We start from the raw sequence: 20,847 nt of genomic DNA, 5'->3' as shown, positions 1-20,847 counted from the left end.
TGATATAATTACTGTCCAATTTCTCAGGGAAGAAAATTAAAGATTATAAAAGTTAAGAGCTCCTAAGTAGTAAGGCCTAGATTTTAGCTTTGGGTGTCTGTTTATAGAATCCAGTCTTTTGACTATTATAATATACTGATTCTTTTTTTTTAAATAATATACTGATTCTAAAGCAATTCATAAGTATGTGTCTGAAATCAGTTCAGTGGTATGTTGGCAATGGCTTTTGCAGATTTCTGAGAGCTGATTATTACATATTTAGCAAGTTTATGAGCTGATTAGTAAACTTTGATACTTTGAAATCAGCCATCATTGGAGTATTTACACCACAGAAATGGGCAAATCTAGACCTTTTTTTTTGTTTTTTTTTGTGACATTAGTTCCCCAGCACACCATTTCTTAACATAGTTCTCTATCAGTGCTATTTTGTCAAAGTGTAGCTTCCAAACTCTCAGAGTTTAAGTGGATATGAATGGAATGAATAATCAGTTTTTTCCAGTAGCATTTGTTTCAGTGTGATAAATTGTTATTAATATAGCTAGAACTGAGAATATTAAATTTAAAAGACCTTATCCTGAATTTCAGGGTGGAAAGGAGTCTGTTTCCTAGCTTCCAGTCTTTCATCTGAGGATTTTTGGAAAGAAAACCCTTGTCTAGCTGACTGCTGTCAATGGAAATAATCAGCAAACAGTCCATGACAGAGGTAGATAAGAGTTTTAGTTGAGTTACACTGAGGACTATAGCTTGGAAGCCATAGATTCAAGAAGCATCTGAACTGTCTTCTGCTAGACTACAAAGTAGGGGAGGCTTATATAGGCAAAACCTGCAAAATTACATAAGTTGTTTGTCAGTTATAATTGGACTGGCAAAAAGTAAGGGTGCATGTTAAACCAGGATTGGTTAAGGTCTGGAATGGTTGAATGGTTACAAGAGGAGACCATGAGCCCGTAAAGGTGCGGCTGGCTGCTCCCAATAGATCTTGTTTTGACCATGACTGCTGGCATCCTGAATCTGATACAGTTCAGAAAATTCACGTTCTCAGTAACACAGGAATGTGTCTAAAATCACATCCACAGTGGCCAACTAGCCCCATTTTGAATGCCTGAACCACAGTTTTATGTCTTGTCAGAACAAAAGACAAACACCAAATATGACAGGGGACACAACCCTTCTAGGTTTCTTAAGAGAATGATTAGCACAAACACAGCAAGTCAGCATGAACCTTGGTGTCTGGGCCACAAAGCTCGTCACTGAAGGAGTACTAGCGTTAGGAATGTAGAAGTGGTTACATTTATCTCTGTCTTCAAAATGGACGTTTATCCTTATCTAAGCAGTCTGGTAAATGCAATTTTTAAAAATGCTTAAAGCAGATGTACAATGCCTGTTTGATAGACCAGAAGACAAGCTGTTCTGGTTAAAATAAAGTTCAAGCCAAATGTTGTATAAACCAGAATGACTTCCCCATACCTCAGTGAGGAAAACTTCTTTCAACTACTGCGGAGTATAAAAGCAGTGGCTGCACCCAGATTTGAGAGATTCTTTTGGCTACCAGCTGAGACAGTCTGAGGAGAAATGAAAGGAAGTTGGGCTGGAAGGGAGGTGCACAGAAACATGTGGTAAAGGGATAGAGGAATTCAGAAAAGTTCATTCAAAAGCAAAACATGGATGCCAACAAGGCTTGTGGGGTATGAGTAAACCTAGTAATTATGTTTCTTTTTTCCATAAAATAATTTAAACTCCTAGAACCCTAGTACTTAATCTTTCCTTGAAACCTTAAAACATCATTCTCTGCTGATAAGGATATTTTTATTGGTAGTGATTCAATTTAATACATGCTTCAACACTGTAAATTGTAATTTTGAGGCACTGAATTAGGTTATCAATTTATCCTCATAATATTCTTTTTAGGAAGACATATTCTTGCTTTTGTTTTGTATTTAATGTATTTATAATGTTCTTCTGTTAAGAAAATGGTAGATTGAGCATCTGAATTGAACAGCTGCATTGCCTACTGGATCCTGCTTATCTAAAACAGAAGCATGCCTGGATGATAACATATTTATTCCTGATTGGGATAGTACTGTCTAACTTGGCAGTCACTTCCCATTCTGTGTTGTTTGTCTCCTTCTCAGAATTTATGGGGTTATTACTTGATTGAAGTGGAAGTTTATGGAAGGAAATAGAAAAAAAGGATGATTGACCAAATAAAGCAATACATACACACCAAATAAAAGTCAAACTGTTGCATACAAAGTTAGAAGCTAGATATGATATCCAACTTCAGTAAGACAGGGTAATTGTTATCTTTGTGGATAAGAACAAGTCTATGTAAATGAATATTTTATACCAATTCAATTTTATATTTGCTTAACTTCACTACTGAGTGAAGTGTTTTTCTGTCCTTTTAGTTTTTATCAGCGAACTGCTTGGCAAATTAGAAATGAATGCTTGAGCGTCAGAGAAGTCTGGCTTTTTGGTCCCAGCTTGAAAAATCTAGTAATTGTGACTTGGAAAAGTAATGTAACTTCTCTAGTTTCTTATCCACACAGTCACATTATCGTAGATGACAACAAGTGTTATTGATAAAGCTTCGAGTGCAGTGCCTAACCAGAGTAGGCACTCAGTAAATGGTAGCTATAGGTATCCACTAGTTAAAACACGGTTTAAGTGTGGGTGGTACAGAGAGTATATTTGGATGATTTGGGAGCTCATGTCAGAGAACTGACAAGTATTCTTTCTTTCTGTGAATGAAGCTGAAGTATCATAAGGTAAGTTTGGGTCTGGATGATTGAAGGTGAAGGTGATGATGATGGTGATGATGGTGATGGTGATGGTGATGATGATGGTGAAGGTGATGGTGATGGTGAAGGTGATGGTGATGATGATGGTGAAGGTGATGGTGAAGATGATGGTGAAGGTGATGGTGATGGTGAAGGTGATGGTGATGGTGAAGGTGATGGTGATGGTGAAGGTGATGGTGATGGTGAAGGTGGTGATGATGGTGATGGTGAAGGTGATGGTGATGGTGAAGGTGGTGATGATGGTGATGGTGAAGATGATGGTGAAGGTGAAGGTGGTGATGATGGTGATGGTGAAGGTGATGGTGATGGTGAAGGTGATGGTGATAATGGCTTTCCCTCTTTCCACACAGAATGTCCCTCCAGACCTCTCCATCTGCACCTTCGTGCTGGAGCAGTCCCTGTCTGTCCGGGCCTTGCAGGAGATGCTGGCTAACACTGTGGAAAAGTCTGAAGGGGCAAGTACTTAATTTATGTAGGCTGGCAGTATGTTAAAGAACTCAGCTATTATATAAATTATTTCTTCACAGGTTTTGGAGATGTTCTTTTGACTGAAATAAGTCAATGCCATTTAGTTGTGATTTTCTTAAGTTTGCCTTTCTGCTCTATCCAGGAGATCTGTTGATGTCTTAAATAACTTAAAAAAAAAAAATCCATCCTCAGGGTAATCTGTGTCCTTGAACCTCATGCTTACTTCAATAGTTAAAGCAGAATCTCTTTCTTTGAGCATTTCTGTGCTTTCTTACATTTTCAGAGCTGTTACTTTGACTCTTTCAATTAATTGCTTTATGCATGGCTGTTATTAATCTTTATTTCATTTCAAATGCCTCCAACCATGTGACTCTGTTCTAAGCTTCCTTATGGCAAGTAAAATTTCATGGCACTCATATATTTGAAGTAACGAAATTATGGTGTTACAACTTTAATCAGTTGTAATTATGCAAATAGCTAATCATTTTCTTCTGAAAATTGAGATTTTTATTCTGTCGCCAAATGCAGACACTTTTCTTTGAAAGCTTATTTGGTAATTTAAATTATATTCCATTTTATGTTGAGTGATTTCTGGGCTACTACCCATTCTTAGCTGATTCATTAAATTTTAGAGTTTAGCAGGAGGGTGATTGGTCAAATTTTTGTTTCTTGTTTATTCATTTGCTTGTTGCTATAATTACTGTGGTATATATTTTAATAAACTATACTATTTCCAGGAATGAAACTGAACATTTTTATTTGCCATTATTGGTCCATGTGTTGCTGTTTTTGTTGTTAATCATTGCTGTGGTTTGGATAAGTAATGAGATTAAAAAATGATAATATACTATTTAATAGAAAATGAATGATCAATTCTGATGTAATGTATTTTCGTTAGCCTTGTAGTTTTTTAAATTTTAGTGTCACAGAGGTTAGGACTTTAATTGCTTTGTGCATTAATTTTAAATTAATTTAAAATTGTAGTACTATATCACATATATGTATATATGGAAGAGATACTTTAGTGATTTTTATTTGATATTAGAATAATATCAAATTATTTTTGATATTTTTATTAGATTTATTTTTAGATTTATTAATCTAAATTAATCTAATAAATTTATTAGATTTATTTTTTAAAAGATCCAACTATGTCACGCATATTTTAATTTTTCAAGTACACTTTTGGTTACAACAGTTTGAAATTATAGTATTAAACTACGTGAAGTTTAAAAAATTGTTTTTGTGTAAATTAATGCAGTGCTTTTGGAGTAGGATTGAATTAAAGAGGAATAAAGCCTTTCTCAATTCAACTAGTTTCCTTTCTACCTGGAATAACCAACCCCTCTTGAGTTTAAAACATCACTGAGGCATATCTGCTTTGAAATTCCAATCTGTCTTTATGAAGGAAAATTCTTTTTCTTTTGCATGACCATCTAGAAAAGTGTGTATTGTCATTTCACTTATCTTTGTAGATACCAACTTATGATGAAATCACCATAAATTTTTCATATTGCTAAGCTGCTTTTTCTAAATTTAAACTCTTGATAAGAGGTTTTATCTCCCCGGAATTTGGGCAATGGATTAGGCAAGCTCTCAAATTTTCTGTGTATATAGAAAGTGTTGAAAATACCATTTTTGGACTTATTGAAGATACTTATTAGTTAGAATTTCTGCCCCCCCAAATACATTTATTTAGCTTAATTTTCAGTTGTGCTCCATCTAGAAAGCTTCTGTCAGAGATAAAGTGATAATTTATGTGATATGTGGAACATCATTTATAAAGCCCAGTGTAGCTACCATTAGACATTAATTCTTAAATGAGAAATTGAGAAAAAACAGCTTCAGAAAAGGAAAATATTTCATTGAGCCAAATCTCACTTTCAGACTAGGAAGAACCACTGTCCAAGTGACTCAGAGGATATTATATTTGGGGGAAAGAAAATGCTCTCTTAGACTACAGGAGAGTTTTGACTGTACCTGGGAGTGATGTTTGGACTACCCAGATCGCGCTAGTGGTAAAGAACCTGGCTGCCAATGCAGGAGATGTAAGAGTGATATTCAAAATATTTCATAACTAGTTTGGCACAGGCATCAATTCCTTGCTTCTGTTATTTTTTGTTCCCTGCCCCCAGCTTTTAGGTGGCTCTGGATCACTAGTCTACTTCTGGATCCACTTCTGTCTATCTCCTCTCATTCTTCAGATTTATTTTGCATATTGTTGATATAGCATAGGGCTAAAAGCTAGGTTTTCTAGAATTTGAGAACTGGTTAAGAATACCAGTTGTGCCACATATTTACTCTGTGGCCTTAAGGAAGGTCAGTCTTTATCATCAGGTTTGTGCGTGCTGAGTTGCTTCAGTTGTGTCCGACTCTGTGTGAACCCATGGACTGTAGCCTGCCACGCTCCTCTGCCCATGGATTCTCCAGGCAAGAATACTGGAGTGGGTTGCCATGCCCTTCTCCAGGGGATCTTCCCCACCCAGGGATGGAACCTGCATCTCTTACATCTCCTGCATTGGCAGGCGGGTTCTTTACCACTGGTGCTACCTGGGAAGCCCCGGTCATCAAGTTTAGTGAAAAATAGTATTTGAAAAAAAGAATTATCAATAAATTTCACAGATTGCAAAACCAAAGCCCTTCTACTATCCTGTGTCATTTCTCACTTTATATCTGTGCTTCTGTGAAATGGAGTCCTAAATTAAATTAGACATTACAGAATAAAACTGAATGGAGAAAATGTTCATTGAAAATGCTTCTGAATTAATTCAGGTATAATGAAACAAATGGCCAAAAGCATAGGACCATCTAAATTATTAAATCTTATTAACTAGATCACACACACAAATAAGCAAACAATATCACTGACTATATTTTAGCCTTACTGTGCCATCATCAAACTGGCAGGATCACAGGCGAGAACTGGCTGGCTGGGATACTGGAGGGAGGGGGGAGGGGTTCCTGAACTAGCAGTTGCAGAGAAGCAAACTGCCAAGGCCAGGGAAAAGACACTCAGGGATTAGTAGCAGTTCAGTCAAAGACGTATATAAGTATGAGAAAAGGAATAAGTAAAACAATAAAAACAGCCCCTGTTATATGGATGCTCAATATATGATATCATTTAATAATCACTAAATCTGATGATTTTTTATGATTTTTAAATTATAATGTATAAGTCAGTGATAGTATTTGCTTGTTTGTGTGTGTGTTCTAGTTAATAAAGTTTAATAATTTAGATGATCCTATGCTTTTGGCCATTTGTTTCATTATACCTTAATTCAGAAGCATTTTCAAGGAGCCCTTTCTCCATTCAAGTTTATTTTTGTAATATCTAGTTTAACTTAGGATTCCATTTCATAGAAACACAGATATGAATTGAGAAGTGAGACAGTATAGTGGAAAGGGCTTTTGTTTTGCAATCTGTGAAATTTATTGATAATTTTTTTTCAAATACTGTTTTTAATAGTTATCACTTGTTGACAATGCCTTGCTTTTGTTTTAACACCATGAATATATTAAGTGACTTACTTGTATTACTGTTTAGAAGGGTATATACAAAAATAACATTGACTGTCCTTTCTCTCTTTTGGTTTAGCTGTTTCTAGGAGAATTGTAGAAGGCAGTGGCAACCCACTCCAGTACTCTTGCCTGGAGAATCCCAGGGAGCGGGGAGCCTGGTGGGCTGCCGTCTATGGGGTTGCCCAGAGTCAGACACGACTGAAGCGGCAGCAGCAGGAGAATTGTAGGGTCCTGTCCCTTTTAACTTTTGCTTGTAGCCTCTTGACTATTGGTGCCTTATTGTTAGATTATTAGTAGCTTGAACCAAGAAACAAAAACTAAAAACAGTATTTGTCCCTTGTGTCCTACTTTTTGGTGGGGAAAGAGATTACAATTTTTAATTTCAATGGTTCTGATTAGTATCATTCATTCATGTCATATTTTCCTCATTACGATAGGTAATTGGTGGAGTTTTTTTGGTAGCTTCCTATAATTTAAATTACAAATAATGCTTTAAATATCTATAAAGTTGCAATGGAATTATAAATATTGCTTAGTATGAATAAGTCAGTTCTAATCATTCATATATTTAATGCAAACTGTGAATATTTAGAAGATATGCTTTATAAACCCTGTGGATAGAAAGGTGAATAACAAGTGAGTTTCGCCATTAATGGATTCACAGTCTAATGCAAGAATAGAAGGACAATTATAGTGCCATATGATGTGTGTTATCATTAAATAGTAGATATAATTGTGGTATTAGCAGAAGGAAGGGATTGAGTTTGTGGAACTTGGCATTCTTTTGAATTTTCTTTAGACTTTCTATTACTACATAATTTCTAAGACAAATGGAAATAATATTAAAGCTATTAATATAAAAGTCACTTAAATATTTTCTCTAGGGAACAATTTGATCTCATTATGCTGTTCTTTAGAATTCTATTAGAAACGTACTTGCCAAGAGGACAATATGTAACATGTTCAGGGATAGTCTTAATATGATTTTTATGTTTCAATTTGCTGAAATGGTTTATTATTTTATATAAAATCCTAAGAGTGTTTTATATTTCTAAATTATATAGTCTTGTAATTAAAGTTACAAAATGCCACAGTATCAATAGACTTAGTTACCAATAGAGAGATATATCAGACTCCAACACTTTCAGTTTTTATGAAAAATGAAGTTATAGAATAGGGAGGATTATTAATACAATTGTGACACTCTTTTAACAAAACCTCTGCTTTTTTAGAAGCATATATTCTGAAAGTTCAGGGTCTTTTCATTTCAAAAGACCCTGATGCTGGGAAAGATTGAGGGCAGGAGGAGAAGGGGATGACAGAGGATGAGATGGTTGGATGGCATCACCAACTCAATGGACATCGGTTTTGGGTAAACTCCGGGAGTTGGTGATGGACAGGGAGGCCTGGCGTGCTGCGGTTGATGGGGTCACAAAGAGTCGGACACGACTGAGTGACTGAACTGAACTGATTCTGAAAGTATTCTAAATGCATCATGAAGTAGCCATTTAAATTAGCTGGTAAATGAGGTGTTGTTTTTTTAAATGCATTTTATAAACACTAAAGCACCATAAATCACTTTTTTAAAAATACATTTATCAAACAATGAAGTACTAATTTCAGGCAAGTGATTGTATTTAAGATCATTTTATATAAATGCAAGAGCAGAAGTTGAAGTTCAAGCTGTGTGCCGTGTTCCATAGTGATTGGCATATAGATGATAGAGAAACTTCATGAGTTAAATTTCTGGTAATCTTCGGAAAACTGCTTAAACTTTCTGTACCTCCGTTTTCTCGTCTGTAAAGTGGGGGCAAATAATAACGTCCTCCCATTGTATTGTGAGAATCTAATAAGTTAATGTGAAGTGTATAGAACATTCATAGCACATAGGAAGCACTCTATAGCCATGCTGTTGAATGCATGCTAGGTCACTTCAGTCATGTCCGACTCTCTGTGAGCATATGGACTGTAGTCCTCCAAGCTCCTCTGTCCATGGGATTCTCCAGGCAAGAGTACTGAAATGGGTTGCCATGCCCTCCTCCAGGGGATCTTCAAGACCCAGGTATTGAACCCGCCTCTCTTATGTCTCCTGCATGGAGAGGCGAGTTCTTTACCAGTAGCACCACCTGGGAAGCCCATATCTTATTGTTACTCTATTTGCCTTCGGAATGCACATGTCTTCTCCAGACCAAATATTTGGTCCAAATAATAAAAGCAAAACCAACAGCAATTACCTGAGGGTTCCAGAGAGTTGAACAAAAGCAGGAAGATTCTGGAGAGGAGTCAGACTTGGAAAATGGAATTGGGGCAGATTTGTTTTACACTTTTAAGATTTTTACCCTGAAGATTGTGGTTGCTAAAACTTTGAAAGAACAAGCACAGTCTCTCCGAAGACAATATTTAGGGCCTTTTGGAAGTCAAGGAGTAGTTCTGGAGAAGAGAAATCCAGAGAGAGGGAGACCCAAATTTTGCGCATAAACTCTGCCCGGGTCTCTGGCTGATGCTTAGCCATCTGTACGGGGGACAGACGTCAATTCAGTTACGACTGCTGACGTTATTACTGCGCTGAGATCTGCACTGCCACCAAGCGTCTTGCAGTTTGTGTTTTGAGTCCTACCAAGTGGATTGCTTGTTAAAACAAATATATCAGTGTTCTTCAGCAGTATATATTAGAACCTCAACAATATAAAAGGACAGGACACAGTTCACAGTTGCTTAGGAAACAATCAAATATGACCCAGTCTCAGGATAAATGACTACCGAGAACAACAGAGAGACAGTCTTAGCAGATGAAGATTTAAAGCAGCTATTATGGCTATATTCAGTGAAATCAAGGAAAACACGTTTACTGTCAACAGAAGAATTAAAAAATCAACGTATAAAAATGATTCAAGTAACAAAATGGAAGTTATATAAAATGGAAAACTGCATTATCTGAAAAGTTTATGTATTTAGTAAGTGAACTAGGATACAAATTAATGTCAATTGGAGTCTGAAGTCTATGCTTTTTAGCTCTTTACTATGCAGTATTCATGTAATGAGGAGAGCAGTGGGAGAGCCTAAGAGGATATCAATACTAAACCAGTGGGAACAAGAGGAGGAGCACCCCATGAAAGGCTCTGGCAAGAAACAGCTAGGAAGATAGGGGGAAAACCAAGAGAAAATAGCTACAGAAGCCATATATATATTAATTTCTCTGGTTGTTGTTAACAAATTATGCTCCAAGCCCGATGGATTAAAACACCATGAACTAATTATCTTCAGGTTCTTCAGATAAGAATTCTGAAAATTAGTCTCAGTGGGCTAAAATCAAGGTGTCAGCAGGACTACATTAATTATGATAGCTCTAAGGAGCAATCTATTATACTTCATTGCCTTTTCTAGCTTCTATTCTTGGGTGGTGGCCCCTCTTTCATCTTCAAAGCCAGTAATGTTACATATTCATAGTTTCTGTGTTTAGGATGCAGATGGCCTTGAGGTGCCACTATTTGCCCTTCTACATCATGGAAAGACAGTTTAAGTAAGATGTTGACAAGATGAGATGAGAATCAGAGATATCTAGTTGAATAAGGACTTAAAAGTATGATTTGGTTTCATAGCCTGGCTTTCCTGCAAACCAATCAATATTAATGTCAGGAGAGGCGAGAGGAGCTACTCCACGATCAAGGTCAGGAGGGGCGGCCGTGAGAAGATAGCCCTCGTCCATGGTGAGGAGCAGCGGCTGCGCTTTGCTGGAGCAGACGTGAAGAGAGACCCCACGTGCAAGGTAAGAGAAACCTAAGTAAGATGGTAGGTGTTGCGAGAGGGCATCAGAGGGCAGACAGACTGAAACCATAAGCACAGAAAACTAGCCAATCTGATCACAGGACCACAGTCTTGTCTAACTCAGTGAAACTAAGCCATGCCGTGTGGGGCCACCCAAGACGGTTGGGTCATGGTGGAGAGGTCTGACAGAATGTGGTCCACTGGAGGAGGGAATGGAAAACCACTTCAGAATTCTTGCCTTGAGAACCCCATGAACAGTAGGAAAAGGCAAATTGGTAGGATACTGAAAGAGGAACTCCCCAGGTCGGTAGGTGCCCAATATTGGACACCTACTGCAGATCAGTGGAGAAATAACTCCAGAAAGAAAGAATGGATGGAGCCAAAGCAAAAACAATACCCAGTTGTGGATGTGACTGGTGATAGAAGCAAGGTCTGATGCTGTAAAGAGCAGTATTGCATAGGAACCTGGAATGTTAGGTCCATGAATCAAGGCAAATTGGAAGTGGTCAAACAGGAGATGGCAAGAGTGAATGTCGACATTTTAGGAGTCAGCGAACCAAATGGACTGGAATGGGTGAATTTAATTCAGATGACCATTATATCTACTACTGTGGTCAGGAATCCCTTAGAAGAAATGGAGTAGCCATTATGGTCAACAAAAGAGTCCAAAATGCAGTACTTGGATGCAATCTGAAAAACGACAGAATGATCTCTGTTTGTTTCCAAGACAAACCATTCAATATTACGGCAATCCAAACCTATGCCCCAACCAGTAATGCTGAAGAAGCTGAAGTTGAACGGTTCTATGAAGACCTACAAGACCTTTTAGAACTAACGCCCCAAAAAAGATGTCCTTTTCATTATAGGGGACTGGAATGCAAAAGTAGGAAGTCAAGAAACACCTGGAAGAACAGGAAAATTTGGCCTTGGAGTATGGAATGAAGCAGGGCAAAGGCTAATGGAGTTTTGCCAAGAGAATGCACTGGTCATAGCAAACACCCTCTTCCAACAACACAAGAGAAGACTCTACACATGGACATCACCAGATGATCAACACTGAAATCAGATTAATTATATTCTTTGCAGCCAAAGATGGAGAATTTCTATACAGTTAGCAAAAATAAGACCGGGAGCTGACTGTGGCTCAGATCAAGAACTCCTTACTGGAAAATTCAGACGTAAATTGAAGAAAGTAGGGAAAACCACTAGACCATTCAGGTATTACCCAAATCAAATCTCTTATGACTATACAGTGGAAGTGAGAAACAGATTTAAGGGACTAGATCTGATAGAATGCCTGATGACGTATAGATGGAGGTTCGTGACATTGTACAGGAGATAGGGATCAAGACCCCATGGAAAAGAAATGCAAAAAAGCAAAATGTCTGTCTGAGGAGGCCTTACAAATAGCTGAGAAAAGAAGAAAAGTGAAAAGCACAGGAGAGAAGGAAAGATATTCCCATTGGAATGCAGAGTTCCAAAGAATAGCAAGGAGAGATAAGAAAGCCTTCCTCAGTGATCAATGCAAGAAATAGAGGAAAAAAACAGAATGGGAAAGACTAGAGATCTCTTCAAGAAAATTAGAAATACCAAGGGAACATTTCATGCAAAGATGGGCTCGATATAGGACAGAAATGGTACGGACCTAACAGAAGCAGAAGCTATTAAGAAGAGGTGACAAGAATATATAGAAGAACTGTACAAAAAAGCTCTTCATGACCCAGATAATCATGATGGTGTGATCAGTCACCTAGAGCCAGACATCCTGGAATGTGAAGTCAAGTGGGCCTTAGAAAGCATCACTAGGAACAAAGCTAGTGGAGGTGATGGAATTCCAGTTGAGCTATTTCAAATCCAAAAGATGATGCTGATGCTGTGAAAGTGCTGTACTCAATATGCCAGCAACTTTGGAAAACTCAGCAGTGGCCACAGGACTGGAAAAGGTCAGTTTTCATTCCAATCCCAAAGAAAGGCAATCCCAAAGAATGCTCAAACTACCGCACAATTGTACTCATCTCACAGACTAATAAAGTAATCGTCAAAATTCTCCAAACCAGGCTTCAGCAATATGTGAACCGTGAACTTTCAGATGTTAAGCTGGTTTTAGAAAAGGCAGAGGAACCCAGAGATCAAATTGCCAACATCTACTAGATCATCGAAAAAGCAAGAGAGTTCCAGAAAAACATCTATTTCTGCTTTATTGACTATGCCAAAGCCCTTGACTGTGTGGATCACAATAAACGGTGGAAAATTCTGAAAGAGGTGGGAGTACCAGACCACCTGACCTGCCTCTTGAGAAACCTATATGCAGGTCAGGAAGCAACAGTTAGAACTGGACATGGAAGAACAATCTGGTTCCAAATAGGAAAATGAGTACGTCAAGGCTGTATATTGTCACCCTGCTTATTTAACTTACATGCAGAGTACATCATGAGAAACGCTGGGTTAGAGGAAGCACAAACTGGCATCAAGATTGCTGGGAGAAATATCAATAACCTGAGACTTGCAGATGACACCACCCTTATGGCAGAAAGTGAAGAAGAACTAAAAAGCCTCTTGATGAACGATATGGAGGAGAGTGAAAAATTTGGGTTAAAGCTCAACATTCAGAAAACTAAGATCATGGCATCTGGTCCCATCACTTTATGGGAAATAGATGGGGAAACAGTGGAAACAGTGTCAGACTTTATTTTTTTGGGCTCCAAAATCACTGCAGAATGTGATTGTAACCATGAAATTAAAAGACACTTACTCCTTGGAAGGAAAGTTATGACCAACCTAGATAGCATATTAAAAAGCAGAGACATTACTTTGCCAACAAAAGTTTGTCTAGTCGAGGCTATGGTTTTTCCAGTAGTCATGTGTGGATGTGAGAGTTGGACTGTGAAGAAAGCTGAGCACCGAAGAATTGATGCTTTTGAAGTGTGGTGTTGGAGAAGACTCTTGAGAGTTCTTTGGACTGCAAGGAGATCCAACCAGTCCATCCTGAAGGAGATCAGTCCTGGGTGTTCATTGGAAGGACTGATGCTGAAGCTGAAACTCCAGGACTTTGGCCACCTGATGCGAAGAGTTGACTCATTGGAAAAGACTTGATGCTGGGAGGGATTGGGAGCAGGAGGAGAAGGGGAGGACAGAGGATGAGATGACTGGATGGCATCACTGACTCTATGGACATGAGTTTGAGTAAACTCTGGGAGTTGGTGATGGACAGGGAGCCCTGGTGTGCTGAATTTCATGGGGTCACAAAGAGTCAGACACGACTGAGCGACTGAACTGAACTGAACTGAACTGATCTTATGTGTGTGTATATATACATGCAGACATACACACACACACACACATCCATATGAATTAATAGGTTCACACACATTTTAAATTAAAAAAACTTTATTTTCTAAAGAGTTTTCATTCCAAAGCGGTGCCCAATATTTCTCTTGTATTTATGGTACATGTTCACTATATCTGAAAGACTTACTTGTTCATGCTCTTGGGCCAGTAGGCCAAGGATCAAAAATTAATAATTAATGTTGTATCTCCTCTGGTTGAGTTTTATTTTCATATTGATTATTTTTCAATTTGCTTTCTCTTCATTAAAGTGAATTGGAGTAGTGTGAAGGAAAAAGTAAGGGTTGGCACATCTTGCTTGTGGTTCATATAAGATAGATTGTGTTCTGCACATTATTAAAAATAAGTTACTCAGATGAATGGACTAATGATTCACTGGGAAGAAAAATGAAGTTTACTTAAACACTTGATATTGTTCATCATTTCAAATATGTTACTGCTCTGCATTTTCTGTGGGGCTTCCCTGGTAGCTCAGACGGTAAAGCGTCTGTCTACAGTGCGGGAGACCCAGGTTCGATCCCTGGGTCAGGAAGATCCCTTGGAGAAGAAAATGGCAACCCACTCCGGTATTCTTGCCTGGTAAATCCCACGGACTGAGGATCCTGGTGGACCACAGTCCCTGGGGTCCTGAAGAGTTGGACACGACTGAGCGACTTCACTTTCACTTTCTGCATATTCTAAGTGTCCTTAAAACACAGAATCAAACAATGAGGATATGAAACTGTGATATACTTTTAAATACTCTCAGGGCAGTAGAAATCTGCCTCTGAAGAGACAAAAGACTGAACAGGGCTCCTTTTTGATAAAGAAAAATAATACCCCACTCAGAATTTTTATTTTTGTGTCAGGACGATGCCATCTGAACTGTGGTAAGGAATCAATAAATTTTATATATTGGTATTGTGGAAAGTCATTAGTGACATGTAAAGCACAAGCAGCAAACTAAAAAATAAGCAAATGGGACTCCAACAAACTAAAAAGCTTCTGCACTTCAAAAGAAACAATTAACAAAATGAAAAGGCAGCCTATGGGATGGAAAGTCATATTATGCAAACCATAGTATGTGATCAGGCATTAATGCCCAAAATACATAACAAGCTCATGCAATTCCAAAATAACAAATAGCAATAGCAAAACCCCAAATAATCCAATCAAAAATAGACCAAAGAACTGAATAGACATTTTCCCAAAGATGTGTGACGGGCAAACAGGTACATGAAAAGATGCGCATCACCACTAGTCATTAGTGAAATGCAAGTCAAACCCACAGTGAGATATCATCTCATACCTTTTAAAATGGTCATCATCAGAAAGACAGAAGAAGAAAAAAAAAAAAGAGAAAAAAAAAAAAAGACAGAAGATAACAAATGCTGATGAGGTTGCAGAGCAAAGGGAATCCTCTCCTCTTGGTGGGATTGTAAACTAGTAGAGCCACTGTGGGAAACGGTGTACAGGATCCTCAAAAACGAAAAATAGAACTACCATGTGATCCAGCAGTCCTATATGATTGCTGGATGTGATACAGAACTACCGTGTGATCCGGCAGTCCTATATGATTGCTGGATGTGATCCAGAACTACCGAGTGATCCGGCAGTCCTACATGATTGCTGGATGTGATCCAGAACTACCATATGATCCAGCAGTCCTGTATGATTGCTGGATGTGATCCAGAACTACCATATGATCCAGCAGTCCTGTATGATTGCTGGATGTGATCCAGAACTACCATATGATCCAGCAGTCCTGTATGATTGCTGGATGTGATCCAGAACTACCATATGATCCAGCAGTCCTGTATGATTGCTGGATGTGATCCAGAACTACCATATGATCCAGCAGTCCTATATGATTGCTGGATATGATCCAGAACTACCATATGAAGTGCCATAAGATCCAGCAATTTGGGGAATATATCCAAAGGAAATGAAAACATTAATGAGAAAAGATATCTGCACCCCCATTTTCAGAGCAGCATTATGATAACCACGACAGTGGAAGCAATCATTGATGGATGAATGCATAAAGAAATTGTGTTACCTGTGTACAGTGGAATAATGTTCAGCTATCAAAATGGGGAGATTCTGCCATTTGGGACAACATGGATGGACCTTCAGGGTGTTAGCTAAGTCCAACAGCGAAAGACAAATACTGTATGATCTCATGTATTTGTGGAATCTGAAACAGTAACAACAAAAAGAAACTCAGGAAAAGAGATCAGCTTTGCGGTTATCAGAGGTGGAGAAGAGGGAAATTGGAGGAAGGGTCAAAATTACAAGCTTCCGGTTCTAAGTAAGTACTAGGGATGTAATGTACATCATGGTGACTATAGTTAACACTGCTATATGATATATAGGAAAAATGTTAAGAGATTAAATTGTAAGAGTTTTCATCTCAAGGAAAAATGTTTTTTTTTCTCTTTTTCTTTTCACTTTATCTACCTAAGATGATGGATGCTATCTAAAGTTATTGGGTGATCATTGTACAATATTTGTAAGTCAAATCATTATGCTATACACCTTAAACTTATACCATGATATATATATAAGTTATATCTCAATACAACTAGGAGAAATTAGTGCCTTCCATGCATGCAATATAAAAATACACTTAAATTTCAGCTTAAATTTAAATTCTAGAGCGGTTTCAGTCTTCTGTTTTCATAACAGTAATATAGAAGAGTATAAACTGAAGATAGTTTCTTCATAGTCCATTTTTCCCCTGAAGATAATCACAGCTAATATTGGTTTATATCCGTCTAGAACATCATGTATAAATTTTTTCCGTGGACTGTTGTATCATCTTTTATAATTTAATCATATGTGGTTTAAAATATCAGAGAAATGCTAATCCAAACTACAGTGAATTTCTCCTAAAACCAGTCAAAATGGTCATCGTCAAAAAAATCTACAAACAATAAATGCTAGAAATCGTGTGGAGAAAAGGGAAGCCTCTTGAACTACTGGTAGGAATGCAGGTTGGTATACACACACAGTATGGAGGACAGTATGGAGGTTCTTTAACAATGAAAGATAGAGCTGCCATATATCCCATCCTGGGCGTATATCAGGAGAAAGACCGTAAATCAGAAGGATACATGCACCCCAGAGTTTACTGCAGCACTGTTTACAGTAGCCAGAACGTGGAAGCAACCTAAATGTCCATCAGCAGAGGACTGGATAAAGAAGATGTGGTATATAAAGATACAATGGAATATTACTCAGCCATAAAAAGGAATGTAATTATTCCATTTGCAGAGATGCGGATGGACCTAGGGACTGTCATACAGAGTGACGTCAGGAGAAATATCATATTGATACATTTATGTGTAATCTAGAAAAATGGTGTAGATGAAAGTTGTTTGCAAAGCAGAAATAGAGACACGGACATAGAGAACAAATGTATGGATGCCAAGCGTGGAAGAGGGGTGGAATGTGGGACTTGGCGTTTGGAGATTGGAATGGACATCTGTACACTATCATGTGTGAAGTAGACAGCTGTGAGAACCTACAGCACAGTGGACCGCGCGCTGTGTGGCGGCCGGCATGGGACGGAAACCCCAAAGAGAGGAAGTCCATGTGCAAGTATAGCTAATTCACTGTGCCATACAGCCAAAGCTAACAGAACACTGTAAAGCTATTATATTCCACTTAAAAATATTAAGACGCTAAAAAAATGAAAGCAAGAGAATCAGGTTTAATCAATTAGGGCTCCGGCACAGATTTCCTTTAGTTCTCTTGACTCTGTTCCTTGGTTCTTGGATTAGTTTCTCCAGTTACAGCAGGGCTACAGCAATTTCAGGGATGATACCCAAATTCAGCATCATCCATAGACACACAGAACAGGTGGCTTTCTTTACTTTTGTTTATGAGACTAATGAGATTTTCCCAGAAACCACCTGGTGGACCTCCCATTATATCCACTGCCACATAGTCATTGCCCAGATTATTAACTAGCAAGGGGAAATGTGGCCAACACAACTGGCTTAGAGGGGAGAGAGGATACCTTTACAGAATTAGGGATTTCTTTGGAAGAAAGAGAAGGGTTATATATGTAAATGAATGTTGAGCAGACATGGTGTTATCCTCCTTAAGCCTTATTTCATAAAAGTTCTTTATATTTGAGATCCTCCAGGTTCTTGAGCCAAACTAGGTGTAGCAAGTTATCAATAAATCCTTATCCAGAAAGAAAAATCAAAGTCCTATGTTCAGTTGTTTCTATATCTGGGGAATGTTAAATCCTTGTTTACTTCTTCACCCAACTGATTCATGTAGTGTTTGTTCCACAAAAGTACGATGAGATGCTATTGTGAATTCCAAGCTGGTAATGCAGGAATAAATAAGAATGCACCCTTGTTCTTGAGGAATTTAGTGATCTAATAGTGAAAAGTAAAAGTAAATAATGATTGAACATGGGTGAAATACGCTGTGATAGTTAAGTCCAATGAGAGTCCAGAGGAGGGAAGTCTTAATTACTTACCCAGCACTACGCCCCTGTATAAAGACACACATCCCTTCATAAGTGGCTGAGGTCTTCTATAGGTTAAAAGCAGTGAAAAACTTAATAGATTAGTCTGTTTATATTATTGACAAAATGATGTTACTAGCTATTTATATTGAAACTGAAATTCCCAATTAACTATGAGTAACATTTACTTCAGGAAGCTGGGTACCATGTACCTTGCCGTTCAGGAGCACCCCTGGTAAAATACTGCCTTGGGAATGGCTCTGTGATGCTGATAAATGAACCAACACATTACTGACTGACATGTTCGTTAGGCAGCGTCTTGTCTAACGCCTCTATGTATAACCATGTACCTATCTTTCATCTGTGAAATTAGTGCAGTGATTTAGAAGGTGAACACAATTATAACTTCTTAAAAGGCTTATAGATAAAAATATTCACTGGGCAGCAACTATTGGTCTACCACTTATAAGGGTGTGGACATTTGTCTGTGGTTGAAATATATACCCTCTATTTGTAGACACTTTGTTTTATTGCCTTTTTGTCTCTGAAAAGACAACTTCCTACTCTGAAGCAAAGTGTACTACATATTTCTATGTGTTTGAATGATGTGGTTTCCAGAGATAACAGCACCAAACCCAATAAGGAGGTCAGTTTCATCAGCATGTAATTGAATCACCATGCCAGAGTTATGCACTGTTTTAGATTGTGACTACTGAATGTATAGATTATTTTATTCTGTTAGTGTCATTCAATTTGGACATCTTCCTCAGATTTTTTCTATTTAAAGTAAAAAAATTTCATGTGTAAATGTTTGATAGCAAGTGAATCAAGCAAGTATTTGTGACAGATGATTCTGAATTTACCAGTAATTTAAAGATGTTAATGACCTGTTGAACTAAACAAATTCTAATTTTTATTCTCTTAAAATAAACTTTATTTTCCTAAAAAATTGCAGTCTAATTTGACAGAATATATCCTTTTAAACTATTTTTTATCAAATGCTGCTTCTCCTTACTTTCCCCATACCCTCACTAGCACCGTTTCTTACCTCACTTGAGTTTTCTCCAAAGCATTTCGTTTCCTTCTGATGTATTAATATTGTGCATTTGTGTTTTTATTTTTTGTCTTTATTAATTTTCACTGGAGTATAGTTACTTTACAATGTTGTGTTAGTCTCTATGATACAGCTAAGTGAATACATCTATATCCATATAGCTGTATTCACTTAGCTGTATATGTATATATGTGTATATATATACACACACACACCCCCTCTCTTTCAGTGAATGTTTAGGTCATCACAAAGCATTGCGTAGAGTTCCCTGTCCTCTAGAGTAGGCTCTCACCAGTTATCTGTTAATATTTTATATATAGTCTCTATAGTGTACACATGTCAATCCCCATCCCCCAGTTCATCCCACCTTACTGCACCCTTTGTATTCATACATTTGTCTCTATTTCTGCTTTGCAATAAGATCATTTACACCAGTGTTTTTTAGATTCCACATATATGTGTTAATATACAGTATTTGTTTTTCTCCTTCTGACTTACTTCAGTCTGTACAATAGTCTCTAGGTCCATCCATGTTTCTACAGATGACTGGATTTTGTTCCCTTTCATGGTTGATAATGTTCCATGTGTACCACATCTTTATTCATTCATTTGTCGATGGACATTTAAGTTGTTTCCATGTCCTGCCTATTGTAAATAGTGCTGCAATGAACATTGGGGTGCATATGTCTTTTTGATTTATGATTTTCTCTGGGTTATTTTTATTTTTAAATAAACCATTTATCTCTATTACAGTGTAAATCCCATGAATGCAGAGGTTTTGATCTATTGTGTTTATGGCTTTAGCATGAACACCTAGGACAAAGCATGTAATGAATCAGAGAGTAAATATTTGCTGACTTGAGGGACTGAAAAATAGATTTTATAAACCTAAAAATTAAGGGGCTGAAAAGTGCCAGCAGTTCTGTGCCTACTACTATGGTAGCGATTTTGAACCTAAGTATGACATTGAGCTGTTCAGCACAGCTCTTTTTCTCCTTGCCCTGCTCTGCCCTGAGACAAAAGAAATCTATTCAGAAGAGAAAGTGAGAAAGTGAACTTTGGGGGTTAGAACAGCATACGTCCTTGTTTGCCTGCCCAGTTCAGCTTAACACATGTCACAACTTAATTCCTGTTATTCCTCCTTCACTGTCCATAGTGCTCCAGTCCAGATGAGAAATTATTTGGCCATCCCCTGTTGTGGTATCTTGATGAATCAGATAAAAATTACAAACCTGTTCCCCAGGGGAAAAAAAAAAGGATAATTTCTACGCATACAGAATCTTTCATATAATTTCAGATTTAAGGACTTAGTGGAAATCAAGCAACTTTTTTGACTTGTAGCCACGTATTGTCAGAATCTATACTTTTTTGCAACTAACCTCAGAGCTGTGAGGGAAAAACAGAATCCAGGGGGATCTGTGTAACTTGGA

General features: G+C 37.7%; 1 protein-coding gene across 12 annotated transcripts in view; it reads left to right on the top strand.

The window, feature by feature from the left end:
* Positions 1-20,847, top strand: part of RYR2 (ryanodine receptor 2) — a 794,016-nt gene that overhangs the window by 277,953 nt on the left and 495,216 nt on the right. For all 12 annotated transcript variants that reach the window (XM_043925904.1, XM_043925902.1, XM_043925903.1 and 9 more), the window contains exon 3: positions 3,152-3,256. In XM_043925904.1, coding sequence (XP_043781839.1) covers positions 3,152-3,256 — 105 coding nt within the window. The remainder of the gene's footprint in view (positions 1-3,151; positions 3,257-20,847) is intronic.

Source organism: Cervus elaphus, chromosome 15, assembly GCF_910594005.1.
Source record: "Cervus elaphus chromosome 15, mCerEla1.1, whole genome shotgun sequence".
Lineage (NCBI taxonomy): Eukaryota > Metazoa > Chordata > Mammalia > Artiodactyla > Cervidae > Cervus > Cervus elaphus.
The sequence above is the reverse complement of the archived record's forward strand: the minus strand, read 5'-3'. Positions and strand labels throughout refer to the sequence as shown.